The 24,935-nt window shown below is 42.2% G+C and overlaps 1 protein-coding gene across 1 annotated transcript in view; it reads left to right on the top strand.

The window, feature by feature from the left end:
* The window catches only part of LOC112221956 (metabotropic glutamate receptor 4-like), a 323,222-nt gene extending 305,084 nt beyond the window's left edge, over positions 1-18,138 (top strand). Inside the window, exons 9-11 of the mRNA XM_024384429.2 lie at positions 1,943-2,878; positions 12,923-13,169; positions 15,865-18,138. Coding sequence (XP_024240197.1) covers positions 1,943-2,878; positions 12,923-13,169; positions 15,865-15,914 — 1,233 coding nt within the window. The 3' untranslated portion in view covers positions 15,915-18,138. The remainder of the gene's footprint in view (positions 1-1,942; positions 2,879-12,922; positions 13,170-15,864) is intronic.
* Positions 18,139-24,935: the final 6,797 nt, after the last annotated feature.

Below are 24,935 nucleotides of genomic sequence, written 5' to 3'. Positions count from 1 at the left end.
ATGAGTTTTTTCCCCACAAAAGGGATTTATTAGAGACAGAAATACTCCTCAGTTTCATTAGCTGTCTGGATGGCTGGTCTCAGACGATTCCGCAGGTGAAGAAGCCGGATGTGGAGGTCCTGGGATGGTGTGGTTACATGTGGTTTTTAGTCTAGTTGGACATACTGCCAAATTCTATAAATCAACGTTGGAGCGGCTTATGGTAGAGAAATTAACATTAAATTCTCTGGCAGCGGCTCTGGTCGACATTCCTGCAATCAGCATGCCAATTGCATGCTCCCTCAAAACTTGAGACATCTGTGGCATTGTGCTGTGTGACAAAACTGCACATTTTAGAGTGGCCTTTTATTGTCCCCAGCACAATGTGCACCTGTGTAATGGTCATGCTGTTTAATCAGCTTATCGATATGCCACACCTGCCATGTGGATGTATTATGTTGGCAAAGGAGAAATGCTCACCAACAGGGATGTAAACAAATCTGTGCAAAAAAATGAGCAAAATAAGCTTTTTGTGCGCATGGAAAATTTCAGACATCTTTTATTTCAGCTCATGAAACATGGCACCAACACTTTACATACATGTTGTGTTAAAATTTTTGTTCCATTATAGATAGCAGATGAATATAATTAGGTTAGAAGGGTGAACTATTCTGTCGCTCTGCCCCTGTGCAAGGCAGTTAACCCACTGTTCCCTGGGCGCCGATGACGTATATGTCAATTAAGGCAGCCCCACCTCTCTGATTCAGAGTTGGGTTAAATGCGGAAAACACATTTCAGTTGAATGCATTCAGTTCATAAGTATCCCCTTTTCCCTTTCCCTTATTTTGAAGGGACAGGAAGTGTTGGCTGGGCATTTGGCCAAGGACAGACATTTCACACCCAATTGTGAAAATAAGTATTTTTTTTGTTTATATGGGAAAATGAGACCAATAAAAAACAAGCCATTTTTTGTATGAGATCATTTTGGCAATCAATTTTAAATGAAAATAAACATATGATTTTTGTTTGGCATATTTTATCATCTCAACCACTGTAATTTAGTATGCCATTATCGGATTCCCATATATTTTTAGACACGTATTCAAAGACTGTTGAAAACCAGGAAGTGAACGTGAGCAAAACCAAACCTCATTACCCCCAAAAAATGTTTACCAATTGTGCATCAAATGGGAAATGACAACGTTTTAAAATGTTGTTGACCTCTAAAACTTCATCATTTCAGAATGATAAAATTACTAATATGTTGTTGTTTTACAATTTTAGTAAATCTTGAAAAATATGCTCTACCAGGCGGTTGAGTTACCCATTAAAAGAATGCTATTAAGGCAAAGCTAGTGATAATGGACAATGGAGAAATATTGTTATGGGAATTTTTTATCTGTGCAAATACAAAAATCCTTTCAAATCCATATCAGTATTCCCTCTCTGGCTCTTATCTTCAATATGTTTCACAATATTATTCAGGACATGTACATCTACTGGTAATCTAAGCATATAAACTGTAAATGCATTCATTTACATGCATTTGACAAACATATGTATCATATTTTATTAATATTTGATATCAGTTCTCATTTAACTAGGCCTATCTTCCATTTTAAGTAAATGAAGCAATGTAAATTCATGTATAATTTTTTTGATGATTTAAAAAGTCGATGCAAATTCCAATGCAAAATGTGTTTACTATAATTGGGCAGCTCAACCAGCTGGTTAAAATCATGCAAACAATTATTTATTTTTATAATAAATATTTTTGGGGTGCCAGTTAAAGTGTTAATGACTGTTTTATTTGCGTAATATAATTTTTCGATAAGTGCAAATGTTAATCTAAGTTTAATCAAATTTCATTAGGCATATTCAAGGAAAATATGCTTTCATAAATTACAGTAACAGTCACAGACAGAGAGATAACTCCTCCACTCCTTCCCCTTCTCTCCACCAGACTAAGGAGATGCGGTGGCCTGGTGGGACATGGCAGGTACCCCAGTCTATCTGCAGTCAGCCCTGTTATCCTGGGGAGAGGAAGAAAACAGTGAAGGGTGTCCCCTGCTGTTGGCACTGTGAGCGCTGTGATGGCTACCAGTACCAGGCCGACACCTACAGCTGTAAGATGTGCCGCTTTGACCTGCGGCCCAACGAGAACCACACCGCCTGTGAGGCCATCCCGATCATCAAGCTGGAGTGGAGCTCCCCCTGGGCCGTCATCCCCGTCCTCATCGCTGTGCTGGGCATCATGGCCACCATGTTTGTGGTGGCCACCTTCATCCGCTACAATGACACCCCCATTGTGAAGGCGTCAGGGCGCGAACTCAGCTATGTGCTGTTGACGGGCATCTTCCTGTGCTACGCCACCACTTTCCTCATGATCTCAGCGCCTGACGTTGGAATCTGTTCCCTCCGACGGATCTTCCTAGGTCTGGGAATGAGTATTAGCTATGCAGCTCTGCTCACCAAGACTAACCGTATCTATCGCATCTTTGAGCAGGGCAAGATGTCAGTGAGCGCCCCCAGGTTCATCTCCCCAGCCTCCCAGCTGGTTATCACCTTCAGCCTGATCTCAGTGCAGCTCCTGGGGGTGTGCATCTGGTTCGGTGTGGACCCTTCTCAGGCTATCATCGACTATGAGGACCAGCGCACGTCCAACCCGGACATGTCCCGTGGCGTGCTCAAATGTGACATCTCAGACCTTTCACTGATCTGCCTGCTTGGCTTCAGCATGCTGCTCATGGTCACCTGTACAGTGTATGCCATCAAGACCCGGGGGGTGCCAGAGACCTTCAATGAGGCCAAGCCCATCGGCTTCACCATGTACACCACCTGTATCGTCTGGCTAGCTTTCATACCCATCTTCTTTGGGACTTCACACTCAACAGAAAAGGTGAATGTTTACTTTAACAATTTTACTCTTGGTAATGATGCTTTTAAATGCATTACCTATTAATTCATAATCATCCAATTTGAAATGTTTTGTTGATGAACTTGACTTATATTATGATAGCAACATTTTTGTTTCATTATGTATCTTCAAAATTGTTTAAAACAATAATTTATGAAATTATTTAGTTATCCTTGACAGCCATTACTTATACTATCCTGTTTTGAGGAATTTTCCAATGTTGGCCGATTGAACTAGCTTGTAAAACTAGTTTGTAAGTAGCGAGCACCACGACGACAAGCACATTAAATTCTGGGATTAAATTCCCAGCACATTATAGAGTCGCCCACTCTATATATAAACTCCCAGTCATTTATTGGGTAAATCACCAACGTTTCGGGATCCCTGTGCCTTCTTCAGGGTCTGACCCTGAATGTATTTTTTTTTATAGCTTATAGTTTATTAGTCAGTCAGCACGTTAGTCAGCACCTCTACAGTCATGGCCAAAAGTTTTGAGAATTACACAAATATCAATTTTTACAAAGTTTGCTGCTTCAGTGTCTTTAGATATTTTTGTCAGATGTTACTATGGAATACTGAAGTATAATTACAAGCATTTCATAAGTGTCAAAGGCTTTTATTGACAATTACATGAAGTTGATGCAAAGAGTCAATATTTGCAGTGTTGACCCTTCTTTTTCAAGACCTCTGCCATCTGCCCTGGCATGCTGTCAATTAACTTCTGGGCCACATCCTGACAGATGGCAGCCCATTCTTGCATAATCAATGCTTGGAGTTTGTCAGAATTTGTGCGGTGTTGTTTGTCCAACCGCCTCTTGAGGATTGACCACAAGTTCTCAATTTGATTAAGGTCTGGGGAGTTTCCTGGCCATGGACTCAAAATGTCGATGTTTTGTTCCCCGTGCAACTTAGTTATCACTTTTGCCTTATGGTAAGGTGCTCCATCATGCTGGAAAAGGCATTGTTCGTCACCAAACTGTTCCTGGATGGTTGGGAGAAGTTGCTCTCGGAGGATGTGTTGGTACCATTCTTTATTCATGCCTGTGTTCTTAGGCAAAATTATGAGTGAGCCCACTCCCTTGGCTGAGAAGCAACCCCACACATGAATGGTCTCAGGATGATTTACTGTTGGCATGACACAGGACTGATGGTAGCGTTCACCTTGTCTTCTCCGGACAAGCTTTTTTCCAGATGCCCCAAACAATCGGAAAGGGGATTCATCAGAGAAAATGACTTTACCCCAGTCCTCAGCAGTCCAATCCCTGTACCTTTTGCAGAATATCAGTCTGTCCCTGATGTTTTTCCTGGAGAGAAGTGGCTTCTTTGCTGCCCTTCTTGACACCAGGCCATCCTCCAAAAGTCTTTGCCTCACTGTGCGTGCAGATGCACTCACACCTGCCTGCTGCCATTCCTGAGCAAGCTCTGCACTGGTGGTGCCCCTATCCCACAGCTGAATCAACTTTAGGAGATGGTACTGGCGCTTTCTGGACTTTCCTGGGCGCCCTGAAGCCTTCTTCACAACAATTGAACCGCTCTCCTTGAAGTTCTTGATGATCCAATAAATGGTTGATTTAGGAGCAATCTTACTGGCAGCAATATCCATGCCTGTGAAGCCCTTTTTGTGCAAAACAATGATGATGGCACGTGTTTCCTTGCAGGTGATCATGGTTGATAGAGGAAGAACAATGATTCTAAGCACCACCCTCCTTTTGAAGCTTCCAGTCTGTTATTCGAACTCAATCAGCATGACAGAGTGATCTCCAGCCTTGTCCTCGTCAACACTCACACCTGTGTTAATGAGAGAATCACTCTTTTTGTGGCAGGGCTGAAATGCAGTGGAAATGTTTTTTTGGGGATTCAGTTAATTTGCATGGCAAAGAGGGACTTTGCAGTTAATTGTAATTCATCTGATCACTCTTTATAACATTCTGGAGTATATGCAAATTGTGATCTTACAAACTGAGGCGGCAGACTTTGTGAAAATTAATATTTGTCATTCTCAAAACTTTTGTCCACGACTGTACATACAATCATTTTCTCTTGGTGTGCGCTAGCTCATATTTTGTATTCGGTCTCTGTTGGGTATCATAAATGTACTGTCTGTATTGAGGACTATCGCTGTAGGAAACAAAGCAGCCATTGAATGTCCCTACACTAATAGTCCAATTACTGAGGTAAGCTGTTTAGGAAGGTCATTTGGCAATACAAAGCAAACCGTGCCCATCTTTACGATGGTGAGAGCTGCATGGTAATTGCTGTTGTTTTCAAAGAAAAGCATACAATCATGTTAACATATACACCCCGGGGGGACAGTTTGGCTGAGCATGAGACATGTGATTCATCAGAGTGAGACCTACAATCTTGTACACCCACAGAAGTTAGCACTGGCAGCATGTTTGTATTATATTGGCAGGTTGACATTTATTGTCATGAATATTGCCCTGGAGGCAGAACTGAGGGATATCCGCTAGATAGGCCACCCGCAAAGTCCAAATTTGCTGTATTTTTTTTCTTTTTGGTCTTAATTAATTAATTAATTAAAGTTAGGGTTAGGCATTAGGTTAAGCAGTGTGGTTAGAGTTAGGTTTAAAATCAGATTTTATGATTTTGTGGCTGTGCCAGCTAGTGACCACTCAGCAGAGCTGCCTCCAGAACGAGATGCACATTTTTATTTATTTTTATTTGTTATTTAACTAGGAAAAATGCTAGCCTGCCTTTTATTAGTTGTGGTTAGTGTGTACAATGTACATTAGGGATACATTGCTTCACTTTAAGATTTTAAGGCAATCTTTTGAGGATATGAAGTGCCAAACTCTCCGGGAACTAAAAAAATAGCAAATATCTTTTGGATCCCCTGCTGTGGATGTTTTTGTTATAAAGATAAGTTCTGAATCATGTGAACAATTAGCTCTAATTGAATCACCTTGCAATCAAATAGAAGGAGTCTTGTTACATAAGAAGGCTCTTGTTCATTTTTTTCCCCCTTGAGGCCCCCACACCATAGGCCCCCACACCGGTCTTTTTTTCCCCTTGAGGCCCCCATACCAGCCCTTTGTTTTCCCCTTGAGGCTCCCACACCAACCCATTAACATTTTGCGCAAAAAAAAAAAGATTAGACAGGCCCACTGGGCTAAAAATGGACCAGCCCATCTGGCATTTGCACAAAATGCTAGATGACCAGTTCGCCCCTGCTCCTGCTTGACTGGCAGCAGGAGTAGAGTCAGCCTAGGAGATTGTGGGTGGCAGCAGTAGACTGGCAGGTAGCGATAGGGCTCTGTTAATTGTGTCATTGTCTCCTGGTTGAAAGGAGGGTGGCACAGCACCAATCTCTCCTCTGTGTTTGATAAGGAGGACAATGCAGCTGATTGGCAGGGTTGTCAGGACAGTGCTAATCATGCATGACGATATGCCATGCTCTGCCAATCTGGGATGTTTAACTTCTATGTAGAGACAATGGAGAGCATGGGTTTACATTGCTATGGCCATAAACATGACATAAAGCTTAAAGAGCAACTATAAGGTTTGCATAATGTATTCTTTAAATAAATAAATAAAAACATCTTTAAGGTCTATCCAATGGTTTCTTCAAAGTTTTATAAATAGGGAAGCACTGCAGCAAAAATGGAAAGAGGTGTAATACAGTATGTTCTGTACTGTACTGTGGAAGCAGATGATACATGCTCATTTAAAGCACAAAACAGCCTTAAATATATCCCTTATCTGGTCTTACTTCAAAGGAAGCTTATGCTGGCTTCCAACCATTGCAAACGACAATAAGTAATGACTAACATCTCGAGCATTTTTGCTGCAATTAACAAACCTCAGCCAATGGGAATACAGAACTAAAAAAATGCAGAAATAACCATTCCTGGATGCAGCTAATCTTATTAATACATTAATGTTCTGATGTTTTCATCTGTTTGGAGACGCTGCGTGATATTAGGAACCCAGAAACATTTCTGGCACGTGGGATAATGCAGAGAAGTTAGAGGTAGGACTGTGGATGGGCAGGAGTGTAATCGTGGCTGCTCGAACCGAGGACCTGTTTCATGAGGCTGCCCCCATCTCACTTAACGGTCCCTGGCAATGTCTGCCTTCCACTGACAAAGGCGCCAGCATGCACTGGGCCAGGGATAGGACCATTTGGATGGTACTGTAGCTGCAGTCAGGTGCAGGCAGTCAACACGAGGCACGACTGGAGACAGTCCATTATGTTTGATTGATCCAACCCTGCAATCCAAGTACTGCAGCCCCAACTCCAACCAGGTCTGGCAATTCCATACAAATATGCATCATTTGATCATCTTAAAGGATAAGGCTTTTGTTTCTAAGGTATTTCTTAAGGATAATAGGGTGCTCATATTTTGGTAATTTAAACCTATATTACGATGTGAATGTAGTTACCTTTAGCACCTCGAACTCTGGAATGAAAGGCAGGGGCTGAAATAGCAGCTGGCTGGAGGGAGCACAGATTTGATGCCTAATCACTTCGGAGAGAAAGGTTTTTCTGCTCCTAGAACAGAAATAATGGCTTTGCATGCTGGAGTCTGTCTATCGAGCACCGTTTTCCTGCTGTGGCATGAGGCACATTGGCGATCGTATCAGTTTGTCAAGGCGAATCTATCTGGATGAGGCCGATGGACGGGGACAGGGGTCCTGGCCCCCCTCACAGAGGTACTCCACCCTGTACTCCGGAGAGGCAGCAATATTGTGCCGGGCTCACTCAGGGACGTGTGTAATCTTCTCAGGAGATTACATACTCCCCCTCAGTCCCCCTATCGCTCTTACTTTGCTCAGGCATCCTTTCTTCTCAACCAATGTTTCTTTAGGGGCTTCATATACTGCATACAGAACATGTTATGATTCAGTAATACATTACTTTATTTTGTTGAGTCTTTGGGACATATGGCAGGCAGCACAACCTCTTTAAATTTATATTATTGGCTGACTGAAGTTAGAGGTGCCAAAGCACCACTATAACTATTGTTAGATTAGTTATAGCTGTTGACATTCTCATGACAGAGGACCTGTCGGGTTATTCCCTGTTGCCATACTGCTCAGTCACTCATGATGTCTGCAAATGTAATGTCAGTCTCCACCTCAGGCAAATCTGTTAGGGAGGTGGCTGGGAGCTGTGTTTCCAATTTACACCCTTCTCACTTCTTTCATCAGTCTCGGAATAGCTCAGCAACCCTATCCCAAAGGGAGATGGAATTATGTTCCAAATAAAAAGTTGTTAACAAAAAGTATTTTTCAGTTTTGTAAGAGGATAGCCGTGATATATGTTCACCACAGAGAGTACATTTATCTGATCACAATCTTCCAATCTTCAACATATTATCTTCTTTATTTTTATTATTATTATTTTTTTTCTACTACCATACTGAATCAGCCGAACAGTCTAACAATGCAAAGAAAGTTAGATCATATAGGTCATCTGGTTGCATACCTTTTTATATATATATATATATATTTTTTTTTCTTTTCCATAAACTCAACTTCAAAACACTCTCCTGCAACCCGCCTCACCAATTTATATTTAAAAAGTATTATTTACCTCAAATCTGAAATCCTCCATAGAAGCTAACCAGAAGCTAGCCTGAAGCTATCCAGAAGCTAGTTAGCTTCTTTACTGGCTAATTCGTTAGTATTCAGCTAACCACGGTTTGTGGTCATCAGCTATCCTTTAGCTCGAAAATCTTTTGCCATGACCTATTTTCTCTTCATGTCCCCGGATTTCAACCACAAGCTCTGGACATTTACACCTGGATCTCGCAGCTAGCTAGTTGCTATCCATGTGACTATCGGCTTACGTTGATCCCGGAGCAAACATCAATTATTCCGGAGCTAGCCAGCTGAAGAGTTCCATCAGCTACTCCTGGGCTACAATCACCTATCCGGACCCGTTTTACTGCCAACGTGGAGCCCCACTGGGCCTTGACAACTGGACTACTGACGTTATCTGCCCGAGGGAGGTATCCAGCTGGCTCCTCCGTCGCAACGTTACCTGAACGCCCATCTGCGGTCCGTTTATCGTTAGCTGTCTTATCGGCTGCTATCTGAATAGATCTATCGGACAATTTTTTTCTTTTGTTTTCTTGGGCCTCTAACTATACCTATTTTTTTTGCGAATTGGATTCATCCCCTCTACCACGGGGAACCCCACTAATCCTACCGACGGAAATGCACGAGGTGGCTAAAAACAGACCTCCATCCTATGCTAGCTTGCTACCGATGGCCCGGCTAGTTGTCTGAATTGCCGTGACCCCAACCAACCTCACTACTCACTGGACCCTTTTGATTACTCTACTAAGCATGCCTCTCCTTAATGTCAATATGCCTTGTCCATTGCTGTTCTGGTTAGTGTTTAATGGCTTATTTCACTGTAGAGCCGATAGTCCTGCTCACTATACCTTATCCAACCTATTAGTTCCACCACCCACACATGTGATGACATCTCCTGGTTTCAATGATGTTTCTAGAGACAATATCTCTCTCATCATCACTCAATACCTAGGTTTACCTCCACTGTATTCACATCCTACCATACCTTTGTCTGTACATTATACCTTGAAGCTATTTCATCGCCCCCAGAAACCTCCTTTTACTCTCTGTTCCAGACGTTCTAGACGACCAATTCTCATTGCTTTTAGCCGTACCCTCCTCCTCTTTTCCTCTGGTGATGTAGAGTTGAATCCAGGCCCTGCATTGCCTAGCTCCACTCCTATTCCCCAGGCACTCTCTTTTGATGACTTCTGTAACCGTAATAGCCTTGGTTTCATGCATGTTAACATTAGAAGCCTCCTCCCTAAGTGTGTTTTATTCACTGCTTTAGCACACCCTGCCAACCCGGATGTTCTAGCTATGTCTGAATCCTGGTTTAGGAAGACCACCAAAAATTCTGAAATTTTCATCCCTAACTACAACATTTTCAGACAAGATAGAACTGCCAAAGGGGGCGGTGTTGCAATCTACTGCAAAGATAGCCAGCAGAGTTCTGTCCTACTATCCAGGTCTGTACCCAAACAATTCAAACTTCTACTTTTAATAATCCGCCTCTCTAAAAACAAGTCTCTCACCGTTGCCGCCTGCTTTTGACCACCCTCTGCCCCCAGCTGTGCTCTGGACACCATATGTGAACTGATTGCCCCCCATCTATCTTCAGAGCCCGTGCTGCTAGGCGACCTAAACTGGAACATGCTTAACACCCCAGCCATCCATTCTAAGCTTGATGCCCTCAATCTCACAAAAATGATCAATGAATCTACCAGGTACCTCCCCAAAGCCGTAAACACGGGCACCCTCATAGATATCATCCTAACCAACTTGCCCTCTAAATACACCTCTGCGGTCTTAAAAAAGTTCTGGGACACTGTAAAGTCCATGGAGAATAAGAACACCTCCTCCCAGCTGCCCACTGCACTGAAGATAGGAAACACTGTCACCACTGATAAATCCACTATAATTGAGAATTTCAATAAGCATTTTTCTACGGCTGGCCATGCTTTCCACCTGGCTACCCCTACCCCGGTCAACAGCACTGCACCCCCCACAGCAACTCGCCCAAGCCTTCCCCATTTCTCCTTCTCCCAAATCCAGTCAGCTGATGTTCTGAAAGAGCTGCAAAATCTGGACCCCTACAAATCAGCCGGGCTAGAAAATCTGGACCCTTTCTTTCTAAAATTATCTGCCGAAATTGTTGCCACCCCTATTACTAGCCTATTCAACCTCTGTTTCGTGTCGTCTGAGATTCCCAAAGATTGGAAAGCAGCTGCAGTCATCCCCCTCTTCAAAGTGGGAGACACTCTTGATCCAAACTGCTACAGACCTATATCTATCCTACCCTGCCTTTTCTAAGGTCTTCAAAAGCCAAGTCAACAAACAGATTACCAACCATTTCGAATCTCAACATACCCTCTCTGCAATCTGGTTTCAGAGCTGGTCATGGGTGCATCTCAGCCACGCTCAAGGTCCTAAACAATATCTTAACCACCATTGATAAGAAACATTACTGTGCAGCCGTATTCATTGATCTGGCCAAGGCTTTCGACTCTGTCAATCACCACATCCTCATCGGCAGACTCGACAGCCTTGGTTTCTCAAATGATTGCCTCGCCTGGTTCACCGACTACTTCTCTGATAGAGTTCAGTGTGTCAAATCGGAGGGTCTGTTGTCCGGACCTCCTGCAGTCTCTATGGGGGTGCCATAGGGTTCAATTCTTGGACCGACTCTCTTCTCTGTATACATCAATGATGTCGCTCTTGCTGCTGGTGAGTCTCTGATCCACCTCTACGCAGACGACACCATTCTGTATACTTCTGGCCCTTCTTTGGACACTGTGTTAACAACCCTCCAGGCAAGCTTCAATGCCATACAACTCTCCTTCCGTGACCTCCAATTGCTCTTAAATACAAGTAAAACTAAATGCATGCTCTTCAACCGATCGCTGCCTGCACCTGCCCGCCTGTCCAACATCACTACTCTGGATGGCTCTGACTTAGAATACGTGGACAACTACAAATACCTAGGTGTATACCCTACTCAACAAATTGGATCCAGTCTATCACAGTGCCATCCGTTTTGTCACCAAAGCCCCATATACTACCCACCATTGCGACCTGTACGCTCTCGCTGGCTGGCCCTCACTTCATACTTGTCGCCAAACACACTGGCTCCAAGTCATCTACAAGACCCTGCTAGGTAAAGTCCCCCCTTATCTCATCTCGCTGGTCACCATAGCATCACCCACCTGTAGCACACGATCCAGCAGGTATATCTCTCTGGTCACTCCCAAAACCAATTCTTTCTTTGGCCACCTCTCCTTCCAGTTCTCTGCTGCCAATGACGGGAATGAACTACAAAAATCTCTGAAACTGGAAACACATCTCCCTCACTAGCTTTAAGCACCAGCTGGCAGAGCAACTCACAGATTACTGCACCTGTACATAGCCCATCTATAATTTAGCCCAAACAACTACCTCTTTCCCTACTGTATTTATTTTATTTTATTTATTTATTTATTTTGCTCCTTTGCACCCCATTATTTTTATTTCTACTTTGCACATTCTTCCACTGCAAATCTACCATTCCAGTGTTTTACTTGCTATATTGTATTTACTTTGCCACCATGGCCTTTTTTGCCTTTATCTCCCTTATCTCACCTCATTTGCTCACATCATATATAGACTTGTTTCTACTGTCTTATTGACTGTATGTTTGTTTTATTCCATGTGTAATTCTGTGTTGTTATATGTGTCGAACTGCTTTGCTTTAGCTTGGCCAGGTCGCAATTGTAAATGAGAACCTGTTCTCAACTCGCCTACCTGGTTAAATAAAGACAAAATAAATCAAAATACATTAAAAATCTGACCTATATGATCATTTAATTCCATTGAGAATATTATATAATTTATATGGAAAAATCACTCTCAGGCACACTCTTAGGCATTGTATTGATGTTCTCAAGATGTCTCTCCTTGATCCTTGCATGTAGCCATGTTTTCTGTGCACAGCTGTGAGTCACAGCTGTCTTTACACTGAGTCGATTCAAACCCCTCTACCGCAGCCCGGGACCGAGGGCAAGACATCTGTAGTACAGTCACTCATTGCGAGGCCTCCTCCATTAGTCACATATCATAAACAAACAAATAAACACACCAATAAAAACACAAACAGGAGTTGATGAATCATGCAAAGAGCACTTGAAAACAGAACAGTTTGCATGTGTCCACTCCATGTGTGTTATCACATCTGATGGTGGGGATTTGATATTACTGGAATATCTACTAGGATACTTAAGTGCACTCGTACATGTCTAAGTAGAGTTGTTTTTGTTGTAGTCTTGTATAAACAATGTATAACTAGTACTAGAATGTACTCTCACAAAGCCAAAGGTCAATGCTGTCGTGGGGAACTATATCTTGAGTAGGCTACCCTCGTCTTACTCTCTGAAACTGGATCATTTCTGTCTTACCTGATAAAAATGTTTCTCTTTTTCTTCTCCATCTCCCTCCTCTCCTCCACAGATGTACATCCAGACCACGACTCTGACCATTTCCGTGAGCCTGAGTGCCTCTGTGTCTCTGGGGATGCTCTACATGCCCAAGGTCTACGTGGTCCTCTTCCACCCGGAGCAGAACGTGCCCAAGCGCAAGCGCAGCCTCAAGGCTGTGGTCACCGCGGCCACCATGTCCAACAAGTTCCCCACTAAGGGCGGCCTCCGGCCCAATGGAGAGGCCAAGTCTGAGCTGTGTGAAAGCCTGGAGACACAAGGTTAGCACCAAGGGCCTTGGGTTAGGGATGGAGCAAGAGGGGAATAGAGATCAGGGAGGAGAGAGGAAATCAGGACACATGTTTAGTTATTACAGCACTCTGTCCTTGAGTTTATGCCTTAAAGTCATTGAGCAATTTCGAGGGGAAATTATTGGGCTATAAAAATGAAAAACAATCCTCGCTTTTATGTAAACTTAATTGATTTCATTGTTATTTTACACCTCAACAGCTTTGGGAAATTAGCTGGTGTTATTTTCAGGATGCAGGGAATTGGAAGGGCATTTTTTCCCCTGCCAACCCGTGTGGCATTAAGCATTGGCCGATGCTCTAAAACGTGGTACTGTCTGCAAGCAGGACTAAAGAGCAGAACGGGCTGATGTGGATCGATAGGAAAGGCTTCATATTCAGGCATCATACCGTAGAGCTGGCCAGGTGTATTAGCTCTCCAGCCTCCAGCCATTTCATTGGTGCAATAGCAGTCAGGATTATTGCTCCAGCACTTCAGCTCCATCCGACAGTAACACAGCTGCCGTGGGCGGAATGAGCAAATGCCATAATTGTAAAAACATGTATTGCAAATCATGGGGAAATAATTAGATTTATGGATAGTCACACTCATTCATCCATGCAGAATGATGTTTCCCAGTATCTAATGCATCATCAGTAAATATTCCAATCACCTTTGGAGAACCAAAGCCAATGTTGTGAACATGTTTGGAATTCTTGATTATAGTGCTATTTGAAATATCCAGTTGCACTTTCTCTGAATGTGTAGGAAGCAGGAGATGTGGCCATGTGTCGTTTTTGTGTTTATGTAAACTTTCAATATGGGGATTGTCACAGAGAATGCTACAAGGAGACAATGGAAATGGAAAAAATGATTTTAGCCCCCATGAGAGATGCTTCCCCAACTTCACAGTTTGACACCTATACTATGACCCCTCTGGCCCAATAACAGCTGCTCTTTGTGCTTGTGTGTCAGACTGTGATGAGGGAGGGGATCCCTGTGAGAGACTTTAGACACACAGGTAACGGATGGAGAGCCTCTATCAACTTGCCTCTATCACTGACCACGTTTTACCCCATTTACTTTGTGCTAATGTTCAGTTGGACCCTATGCCTTCCTAAGATATGTTTGCACTAAAACTCACCCACAGCTATAGCACCTTAGATTGTGTCAGACAGTTCTCATGCTCACATACACACCCTTGACACACAGACGTTGATGTCGGTAGACAATGTTGGCGTGTTGTACTGCAAATGGCCTGAGAGCGTGGTAACAGCCTGATGGCAGCCGATGCGGGGAGATGACACCACTCTGGGCTGAATGCGGGGGGACAAGTGATAGCCGCGCGTCCCCTGTAATTTGTTTCCCATGTTGACAAACTGAGGAATGTTCTGTAATTGCTGTAAAACAACAATAAGAGGGGTAGGAGGGCAAAGACAGATGGATCTGCCAGCACCAATTCTTTCTGGACCATCTATTTTTTATCTTGGCCTCGGAGCGCATAAATATTTAAATAAGGCTCATTTATCAGTGCTGCTCTGGGAGAGGTTCTGGGTGGAATGGAGGGTATGCCCCCCCCCTCCCCTCCCCCACTATACATCCCTTCCCTCCAGTACCGTTGCCCTCCAACCACCCAAGCTGTCAGCAGTCGGCGCTCAGATTTATCCGCTCTGACTCACCCAATCAGTGAATGCTGTTGTGGACAAGATTGTCAGATTTGTGTGGCGATTACACTGCAGAACGAGCAAGCTGATGACGGTGATATTTAGAGAGGACACACCATACGTACACACACACATAAATGTGTGTGTGTATGGCAGGTAGAGACATATGGTAATGTTGGGTCACAGCATGTTAGGACACTGCCAGCACTGGTCACTGCCAGCACACAGTCCACTGATGGCTGTTATGCCCTAAGGCCGTCTCATATGGATTGTCTGTTCATGGCTGTGACACCAAAGCCAATCCGAAAGCTCTATGCTTTTCTTCAATGGTGTTATGTCTATCGACATGGTACCGCTGCATGCTTTCATTGGTGCAGAGAGATCTGCATGTAATTACGGAGCCTTGCATTTGAATGAGTACTATTACATCACATACTACTGTATACTGTTTGTTAAACTAACTAACAGCTGCAAAGGGTACTTTACCATGAAATAGTCTTCACTTATAGGTGAAGTTGCAATTACTGGTTACAATTTGTATTTTATTGTCAATTCCAGGACTATATATATATCCATGTGGAGACATGTTACAACAGCATCCTGATAAGGAATCCAATATTAGTTGTGTTACTAGCTGCAGCCACATCTGTACCCTGCTCTGCCCGACTTTGCATCAGATCAAGGAAATCTGCATTTATGTGCAATTTACAGTTGGCAACACATTTCTCAGGAAGTGAAATCATTATTTTAATACTAACCACAAAACATGAACATTTTACTCACTGCTTGCTATTCATATCAATTACCCTCTTTCACTGTTGGTTCCACCTGTACTCCCTGGTGACACTTGGGTCTGATAAAGTCACGCATAAATAGAACCTGTGCAAGCAATCACCTTAATGCACTGGAAGATGAGCCCCTCACAGATGGTTAAATTAGCATTTAATGAATTGCCAACATCTTCATCCACATCTTTTCCTTTCTCTCTTTTCTTTCTCTTCCTCTCTCATGACCCTATTCACAGCATTGGCCTCCAAGCAGACATACATCAGCTACAGTAACCATGCCATCTAAGAAACAGACAGTGGAGACCCGGCTCAGAAGCTACGACCTGCGTGTGGAATGAACGAACACCAGAACTGGAGCACCAAGATGCAAAAGCAGTGGGACATGGGGAGAAAGGAGAATAATCATTCAACTTATTGAACAGATGTCACTATTTTCAAGAGGACCAGTCAATGCCAAACAAAAGCAGTGGGGAGGCTCCTAGTGGGGCGGGGAGGTGCAGGTTTCAGGCAGATATGACAGTGATGTCTCCCCATCCCCTTTGTGACATGTCACCAGAGACATCAGACAGTCACATTTCCAAATTAAGTCAGTGTTTTCCTTCTGGAGTTTATAGAACAGCTTTTCTCTTCTGGTGTTTTGTCTGAAGCTGATGAACTCCCTGGCTAACTCCCTGACAAACACCCTGTTCTGTAGTGAATTGAGTTTTCTCTCTGTGTGCAGCGGTGTTGTATCTCTCTCTACCAGTGGTAATGTGCAATTATTTGCTTCCCCTTCTTCTCTGTCCTTTCCAATGAGGGTGAAAGGCTGAACACAATATCTAATTTGTCAATAAGACAAATCTGTCAAAAGAAGTATGTATAAGCAGATGAAAAAGCATGTTATTGCTGTGGGTTTGTCTTTGTTCAAGCCCCCAAAAAACAGAATATTAACCCTCAGGCTCTGTAGCATTTACATTATGTTGTCATCATTTTAATGAAGGTCATAGTTGTGAAACAGAGAAAACAAATATGCAACTTTCCAACATCGGAATATTCATTGTTACAGCATGGGTCCAGTAAATGTTTCCTTACCATCGTGGACAGTACATAAATATATCAGTGGGTTTTCCCAGATGATGGCTATACCATATCTGACACCATCTTTATGGTCCTTGTGTACAGTCCTAGAGCATGCCTGTGGGAGCATAATATGTACCGTGCTGTGTTGTCAAAATCTATGGAATGCAACATGTGAGAGGATTGCGGTTCAACAAGTCCCAGTGGCGTTATCATTGTGGACTATTACACACGTGGTACTTTTTTGCAGATTAACGGAAGATAAAAAAATACGAGAAACAGCCATAAGAATTAGCTAACAAGTAAAAGCATTGTATGTACTCCACATCCTATTTTTCTGTGAAATACAGCCTCAACACTACAGCCCATAAGACAGCTGAAGGGCAATGCTTCACTGCATCAAACCTGGCATCTTTACATGTAAGACGATCCTTTCATGGCCTTGTTCCGTTAGAATTTCTGAAGTTCTATCTCAACATGTGAAGAATTTGGAATCTGTACCAGAATTGTCTAACATAACATATAGGCATTTGTTGGCATGTTCGGTAATGGTACAATACACACTCTTTGGAACATCAGCAGTGTTCACCATCCTTCGTTATGTTATTGAGTCTTTTGCCAGGCACCTGTGATTTCAGTAAAAGCGCTTGTTGCTTTCATGTTACTCAGAGAGAGGAAGTCGCTCCAAATCCACAAGTGAATTAGCTTTAAGAGTAAGCCTACCCCTGCCAGGTCAACAGAGGAAACCACTGCGTAAAAATAACAACAAACACAGCTCTCATCTCCTTCTGTATTGTGTCCTGGATCCAATGTTGTTAGTCATACTGTGTTTTTAGTCTAATTTTATCATTCCATTTCTGGAAATGTACTTGGCGTTAATGTTCTAGTATCAAAGCCAGTCCCTTAATATAGTAAGAAATAGATTGGCAAGATGCTGTGTCACAGCCATTCATATCATGATGTGAATAGCCATTGGAGAAATGATCCAATAAGCTCCAGAACGAAAACTACTGTAAAAAAAAAAAAGTTTATAAATAAGATTGGAGAGAGGACAACCCCGTCTGTTAATTTATGATTCTCAGCTCTCTGCTTCAACAAAGATCCCAGATGTTGCAGCAAAATAAAACGTTTGTATTTTTCATTGTTTAAAGATAGTGTTGTCTGATTGTTTTGTGTTTGTGAATATGATGATTTACTGCTTTAAGCCTCCAATTCATCTAATTTTTTCCAACACTATGTCCGTGTTGCAAAATAGAGTGTGTAAGTGCTGAATGGCAAGTTAATGTACGTTATTAAAAATGGATTGATCATGTCTGCTTTATGTACTGACCTATTAAAAAAGAACAAAAACAAAACAAAACAGAAAAAATACAGTGCCTGGATATTTATGAATTATCTATAGAAAACATGAAAATGTGTAGAGCATGTCAATTTTTATACAAGATATTTCTAATAAAATACTGTTTTGCAAAAAAACTAAACTGTTGCTTTTTTTTATTGTTAAGGTCAGAATATGACATGTTATTGATAACCTTATCTCTGGGGAAATCATAGTACTCTTGGAGTCCAAGAGATAGAGATATAGAGCCCAGGAGATGTGGGGAGAGCTTTTTACTTGAGCCAGATGGAACAAATCATCATCAGTATTCTCTATCTGCAGGACATACTGTACAGTACTGTAGTAAAGACAATACACAGGGGGGTTGCACTAGCACCACCCCTGCAGCGTTCAGGAATGCTAACCTCCTACTGTAGCCCAACACAGTCAGCCATTAAAACCCCAGCCTTGTTTTTGTTCGTTTTTTTTCAGTTTAAAGGGATGTCACTTCTATTATAGACAACGTGGTCAAATGTGACATACTGTAGATCCCTGAAAATTGATTCAAATTCCAAAAGTGTTCTTTGAGTGGAGAGAAGGATCTCTACTTTCCCACAACCCCCACTACCCCACACAAAAAAAATGAATTGTTACAGAAAAACAAGTCTAAGTGGAAAACTCTGAAGTGAAGGATTTTGCGAGCGGGGATGGTGATTAATCATGTTAGTAAAAATGGCAGGAGAATAACAAGATCCATTGCACCAGCTCTGTTATTTCATACCATTGTTTTCATTGCCTAATTATTCTTGATACTTACTTGTGAGACCAAGATAAATTCACACTAAGTGTAAGAGAGTTCAGCTACCCAGTCTTGTTCAGCTGAACTGTATCCTGTTCCAATCCATAAATAGTAGCTTACATATGCAGATCACAAAATGTAAGGTGATTAAAAAATAAATAAAAAATTACATAAAAGCTAAGGAAAATAATAGCCTGGAGACATTGACACTGACAGTGCTCACTCTTCAGTGTCAAAGAACAGCTAAGGCAAGTGTTATTCTATAACTGAGAGTGATGACATACAGTATACCACATGCTGTATCTGTCAGTAAGAAACACATGTTGTAGTTTTCATCTGTTGTATTGTTTTGTCATGTATCGAAACATGAGGCGCAGACCTTAACCTATCTAACATCGACATAAAAAATATCTGAAGCTATATTGTATACATTTTCATATGACATATAGAAAAGAAAGAAAAAGTAATGAATCTCTTTTACATGGTGAATCCTTGTTGGTATTAAAGGAACAGATAGGGAATTCTAACTACTGCATGTCTAAGATGCCACCTGGGGGATAAGTGAAGGTGAATTTCCACATTCAAATCAGACAGCATATCCCATCCAGGCATTTGCATGGCCTAGGGCCAAATCTGAGCCTTTGCAACATACTGATACTGGCAACGCTCATAATATTGCACATCGTCATTTCCACTGTTGAATCATAAAAGCCATGTGGTCTGCCAAGGGAAATGTTGTCAGGGGGATTGCTAGAAAGATGAATGGATGTTACCATCTGCCAGAGATAGAAAACGAAAAAGTGGAAGGGATTGAGGTGGATTTACTGAAAGACTGTAGAGCTCCTCAAGGCCAAGCCAGTGCTGGGGCTTTGCTACATGGTGAATGCTAAGCATTCTTAGTCGTGCTCTTTTGACCACAGTACAACAGCTACTGTATAGTACAACATGAATACAAATCAGACACCATCATGAGTGACAACACAATGTTTCACACATACAGAGAACTGAAAGATAAAGGATAAGAACAAAGGGTGTTGAATTAAACCCTTAATCTTACACCAGATCGGCTACAGATCAATACTGTAGATTCCCCAGCCTAACACGAAGTGGGAAGACGTAATTCCATCCATAAAAGCTGTCAGGGTTATGTGATGGCGCCGATGAAAGGCAGCTCTGGCAAAAACACCTGTCCATAGCAAATATGTTTCAGCCTCTAAATGTGTCTTCAGAGTGATCAATGAATAGACTGTATCATTGGTCTTCTGGTGGGAAATCACTCATTTCAAAATTCTCCAATAGAAAATGCCTGCATTCTCCAACACATCTGGTGGTGCTGCCATAACTGCATATAACACTTGAGCAGCTAACACATGGGGCTGCAGGGAAGACGATGAGAAGCACAAAGGAAATCAAATTAACTTTTGCGTTGATTAAATATTTCCCAAAAAGAGAATGTCTCCAATGCAGAGCGTTAGCAGAAAATAGTTGTATTTTGTAGTTTATTTGAAAATACCAACTTCTCAAATACTCGAGGTAGATAAATATAGCTTATATAGAGTTTAATTTAAAAGGTAATTATTTTATTTGATATTTAAATACAGGTATCAGAAAACCAAATCATATTTGGAGGTATTTGAATATACTGTATGCACATTTTGGAAAAAAATTACTAGTTTTGTATTTTGAATTTCGCGCTCTGCAATTTCACCGGATGTTGACCAGGTGGGACGCTACCATCCAACCTGCCCCAAAGAGGTTTTAATCGCTGCCAAACATTTGATGAAGAACCAAAAAATACAACAAATAATGAAATAATCAAAATATATGATCAAAAGCACATGGTTTGGAAGGCTTTCAGATATGAATCTTATAGCCTAGAATTAAATACACAAGGTACATGGAATCACTTCAATATTAGAGTACAAAACTTTTGCAGCTTCAAAATGACTAACAAATATATTTTCATAAGGAATGAGACATAAGGTAACCTGGTAAGAGATGGTTGAGATAGCAGCGCTGAGGAGGGAATGTGTCTTGCAGGTTCCTGCTCAACTTTGCTATTTTTTACTGTTCTTAGGTTAATTATGACTTTTTTGCTCAGAATGTTTGTGCAATAATTTCCCATGGCCGTCAAACACCTCTGGATCATGAATGGGAAGCTAGACACTTATCTCAGTCTCCCAGATCTGGAATACTACATTTGCTCCATGCACAGCAGGCTAACCTGATGCTGCTGACCAAAGGCAACACCGGTGACAATGAAGAGGAAGGAAAAGGGGGCCTTCAAGTTAAGCTGAAAAGACGGGCTACAGGCACTGGCGGACTTACCATTAGACACTAGAGACAATTGTCTTAGGTCTCAAACCATCAAAGGCTGGGCATATATACAGTACCAGTCAAAATATTGGACACACCTACTCAAGGGTTTTTCTTTATTTTTACTATTTTCTGCATTGTAGAATAATAGTGAAGACATCAAAACTATGAAATAACACATATGGAATCATGTAGTAACCAAAAAAGTGTTAAACAAATCAAAATATATTTTAGATGATGGCTACTTTGAAGAATCTACCCTTTGCCTTGATGACAGCTTTGCACACTCTTGGCATTCTCTCAACCAGCTTCACCTGGAATTATTTTCCAACAGTCTTGAAGGAGTTCCCACATATGTTGAGCACTTGTTGGCTGCTTTTCCTTCACTCCAACTCATCCTAAACCATCTCAATTGGTTTGAGTTTGGGTGATTGTGGAGGCCAGGTCATCTGATGCAGCACTACCATCACTCTCCTTCCTGGTCAAATAGCCCTTACACAGCCTGGAGGTGTGTTGGGTCATTGTCTTGTTGAAAAACAAATGATAGTCCCACTAAGGGCAAACCAGATGGGATGGCGTATCGCCGCAGAATGCTGTGGTAGCCATGCTAGTTAAGTGTGCATTGAATTCTAAATTAATCACAGACAGTGTCACCAGCAAAACACCCCCACACCATCACACCTCCTCCTCCATGCTTCACGGTGGGAACCGCACATGCGGACAACATCCGCTCATCTACTTTGCGTTTCACAAAGACACGGCGGTTGGAACCAAAAATCTAAAATTTGGACTCATCAGACCAAAGAACAGTTTTCTAACGGTCTAATGTCCATTGCTCGTGTTTTTTTGTCCAAGCAAGTCTCTTCTTATTATTGGTGTCCTTTAGTAGTGGTTTCTTTGCAGCAATTTGACCACAAAAGGCTGATTCACACAGTCTCTTCTGAACAGTTGATGTTGAGATGTGTCTCTTACTTGAACTCTGTGAAGCATTTATTTGGGCTGCAATTTCTGAGTTGCAGTTAACTCTAATGAACTTATCCTCTGCAGCAGAGGTAACTATGTGTCTTACTTTCCAAAGGCAGTCCTCGTGAGAGCCAGTTTCATCATAGCGCTTGATGGTTTTTACGACTGCACTTGAAGAAACTTTCAAAGTTCTTGAAATTTTCCAGATTGACTAACCATGTCTTAAAGTAATGATGGACTGTCGTTTCTGTTTCTTATTTGAGCTGTTTTTGCTTGTTCTTTCAACAAATATGACTATCTTCTGTATACCACCCCTAGCTTGTCACAACAGAACTGATTGGCTCAAACGCATTAATTCCACAAATTAACATTTAACAAGGCACACCTGTCAATTGAAATGCATTTCAGGTGACTACCTCATGAAGCTGGTTGAGAGAATGCCGAGCGTGTGCAAAGCTGTCATCAAGACAAAGGGTGGCTACTTTGAATAATCTCACAAATAATCACACCACCACGCTTGTCAAGAGCGCGCAACAGCTCTCTACTCCGTAAGACGTCCTCTCCAAATACTAGCACTGCACAATCGAGAGCGTCCTGACCGGTTGCATCACGGCCTGGTATGGGAATTGCTCCGTCCACGACCCTCCAGCGGGTCTTAGGTACATTACATCACAGGGACCGTGCACCCACCAACAACATCTACTGGAAACAGTGCCTGAGGAATGCCAGCAGCATCATCAAGGACCCCACACACCCCAGCCACAAGCTGTTCACTCCCATATGGTAATGGAGCCTGAGGTCTGATGCCAACAGGCTCATAGACAGTTTATATCTACAAGCCATCAGACTGCTGAACACTTGAACTGGACTGACCACCTGCACTGACTCTCTGCACCTTAGCACACATGCCATCACTCACACACACACACACTTGAAACTAACACTTGACATTAAGTTCTTATACATGTGTGGTAACTTTGATTATTACAAATTATTACAATCCTATTGTTGATACATAGGATTTTGGAAATTGCTTTATAATGGTATGATAATGGAGTTATCACTTAAGTGGAATTAGGAACAGTCCCTATTCATCTTACACCAAACAAAAATATAAACGCAACAGGTAACGTGTTGGTCCCATGTTTCATTAGCTGAAATATAAGATCCCAGACATTTTCCATTCGCATGTAAAGCTTATCTCTGTGAACAAATGTGTTAATATCCCTGTTAGTGAGCATTTCTCTTTTGCGAAGATAATCCATCCACCTAACAGGTGTGCCATATCAAGAAGGTGATTAAACAGCAAGATCATTACACAGGTGCCCCTTGTGCAGGGGACAAGAAAAGGCCACTCTAAAATGTGCAGTTTTGTCACACAACACAATGCCACAGATTATCATGCAGACAGCAGGAATGTCCACCAAAGCTGTTGCCAGATAATTTAATGTTAATTTTTCTACCATAAGCCGCCTCCAATGTAGTTTTAGAGAATTTGGCAGTACGTGTAACCACGCCAGCCTAGGACCTCCACATCTGGTTCCTTCACCTGCGGGATCGTCTGAGACCAACCATCCTGACAGTTGATGAAACTGTGGGTTTGCACAACTGAAGAGGTTATGCACAAACTGTCAGAAACCGTATTAGGGAAGCTCATCTGCTCACCTTCGATGGCCACTGGCATGCTGGAGAAGTGTGCTCTTCACAGATGAATCCCGTTTTCAACTGTACCAGACAGCATGTATTTTGTTGTTTGGGTAGCTAGTTAGTTGGCTAGCTTCTGTTGGGGGTCCGGTTCTAAAGTAAAGAAAATAGCAGATCCATACCACCTTTCCAACAAGTCAGATCATCTCATTTCTGCCCTGCTAGAGCTGCCAGAGTCAACTGTAAGTGCTGTTATTGTGAAGTGGAAACGTCTAGGAGCAAATAACAGTTCAGCCGCGAAGTGTCTGGTGCGAAAAAAAACGACTGTCCTCAGTTGCAACACTGTTACGGATACAGGTATCCTGTGTGTGTGTATCCTGTGTTGTTTTCTCTCCTTCTCCCCTCACAGGTGAAAATCATCACTCCCCAATCAGTCAACAATCAATCATCAATCAGAAGACACACCTCCTCCTATTTCCTACCCTATCACAGTTCCTTCCCCATGGTTTAAAAACCCCATCATTTGTTTGCTCTAGAGCTCAATCTCTCTGTAAATGCCATGTATATAGATCTCTGTGTTTCACTCTCTCTTTGTGTCTTAACCTCTCTTTTGTTTGCGCACCTCCAAATCACTTTGTCATCTCCTGTGAGTATTGTTTTTGGTTATGGTGTTTGTTTGATTGCTGGTGGGAAAGGGGAAACCAAGACAAGTCGCCCATGGGCATACACTACCCGTAGGTGAACTTTGTTAAATACACTAGTTAAAACTGGGCGGACCACCCACTGTATTTTTGGTTAGTTAGCTGTTGTTAAAGTAGGCTAGTCTAGCTTAGGGGTGTTTTTGTATATTTATTGTTTCTTTCCTTGGGTCCAGCTCAGCCCCTTTTCCTGCTCCCCCCCATGACCGTGTGTTTTATTAATAAACCCTGAGTTTGACGGTATATTTCAGTTGTCGTGGTTATTTCGTTCACACTTTTACTTTGTCACAATTATAATTTGCATGAGTTATGTTACGGGTCTCATTACCATCCCCCCTAGACTGTCGGGCCAAAAGGGATTCGTAACAAACACTCACTACTGAATTCCAAAATGTCTCTGGAATCAACGTCAGCACAAGAACTGTTCATCGGTAGCTTCATGAAATGGGTTTCCATTGCCGAGCAGCCGCACAAAAGCCTAAGATCACCATGGGCAATGCCAAGCGTCAGCTG

The sequence above is a fragment of the Oncorhynchus tshawytscha genome, linkage group LG22 (assembly GCF_018296145.1).
Source record: "Oncorhynchus tshawytscha isolate Ot180627B linkage group LG22, Otsh_v2.0, whole genome shotgun sequence".
Lineage (NCBI taxonomy): Eukaryota > Metazoa > Chordata > Actinopteri > Salmoniformes > Salmonidae > Oncorhynchus > Oncorhynchus tshawytscha.
This window is presented reverse-complemented; position numbering and strand designations above follow the sequence as displayed.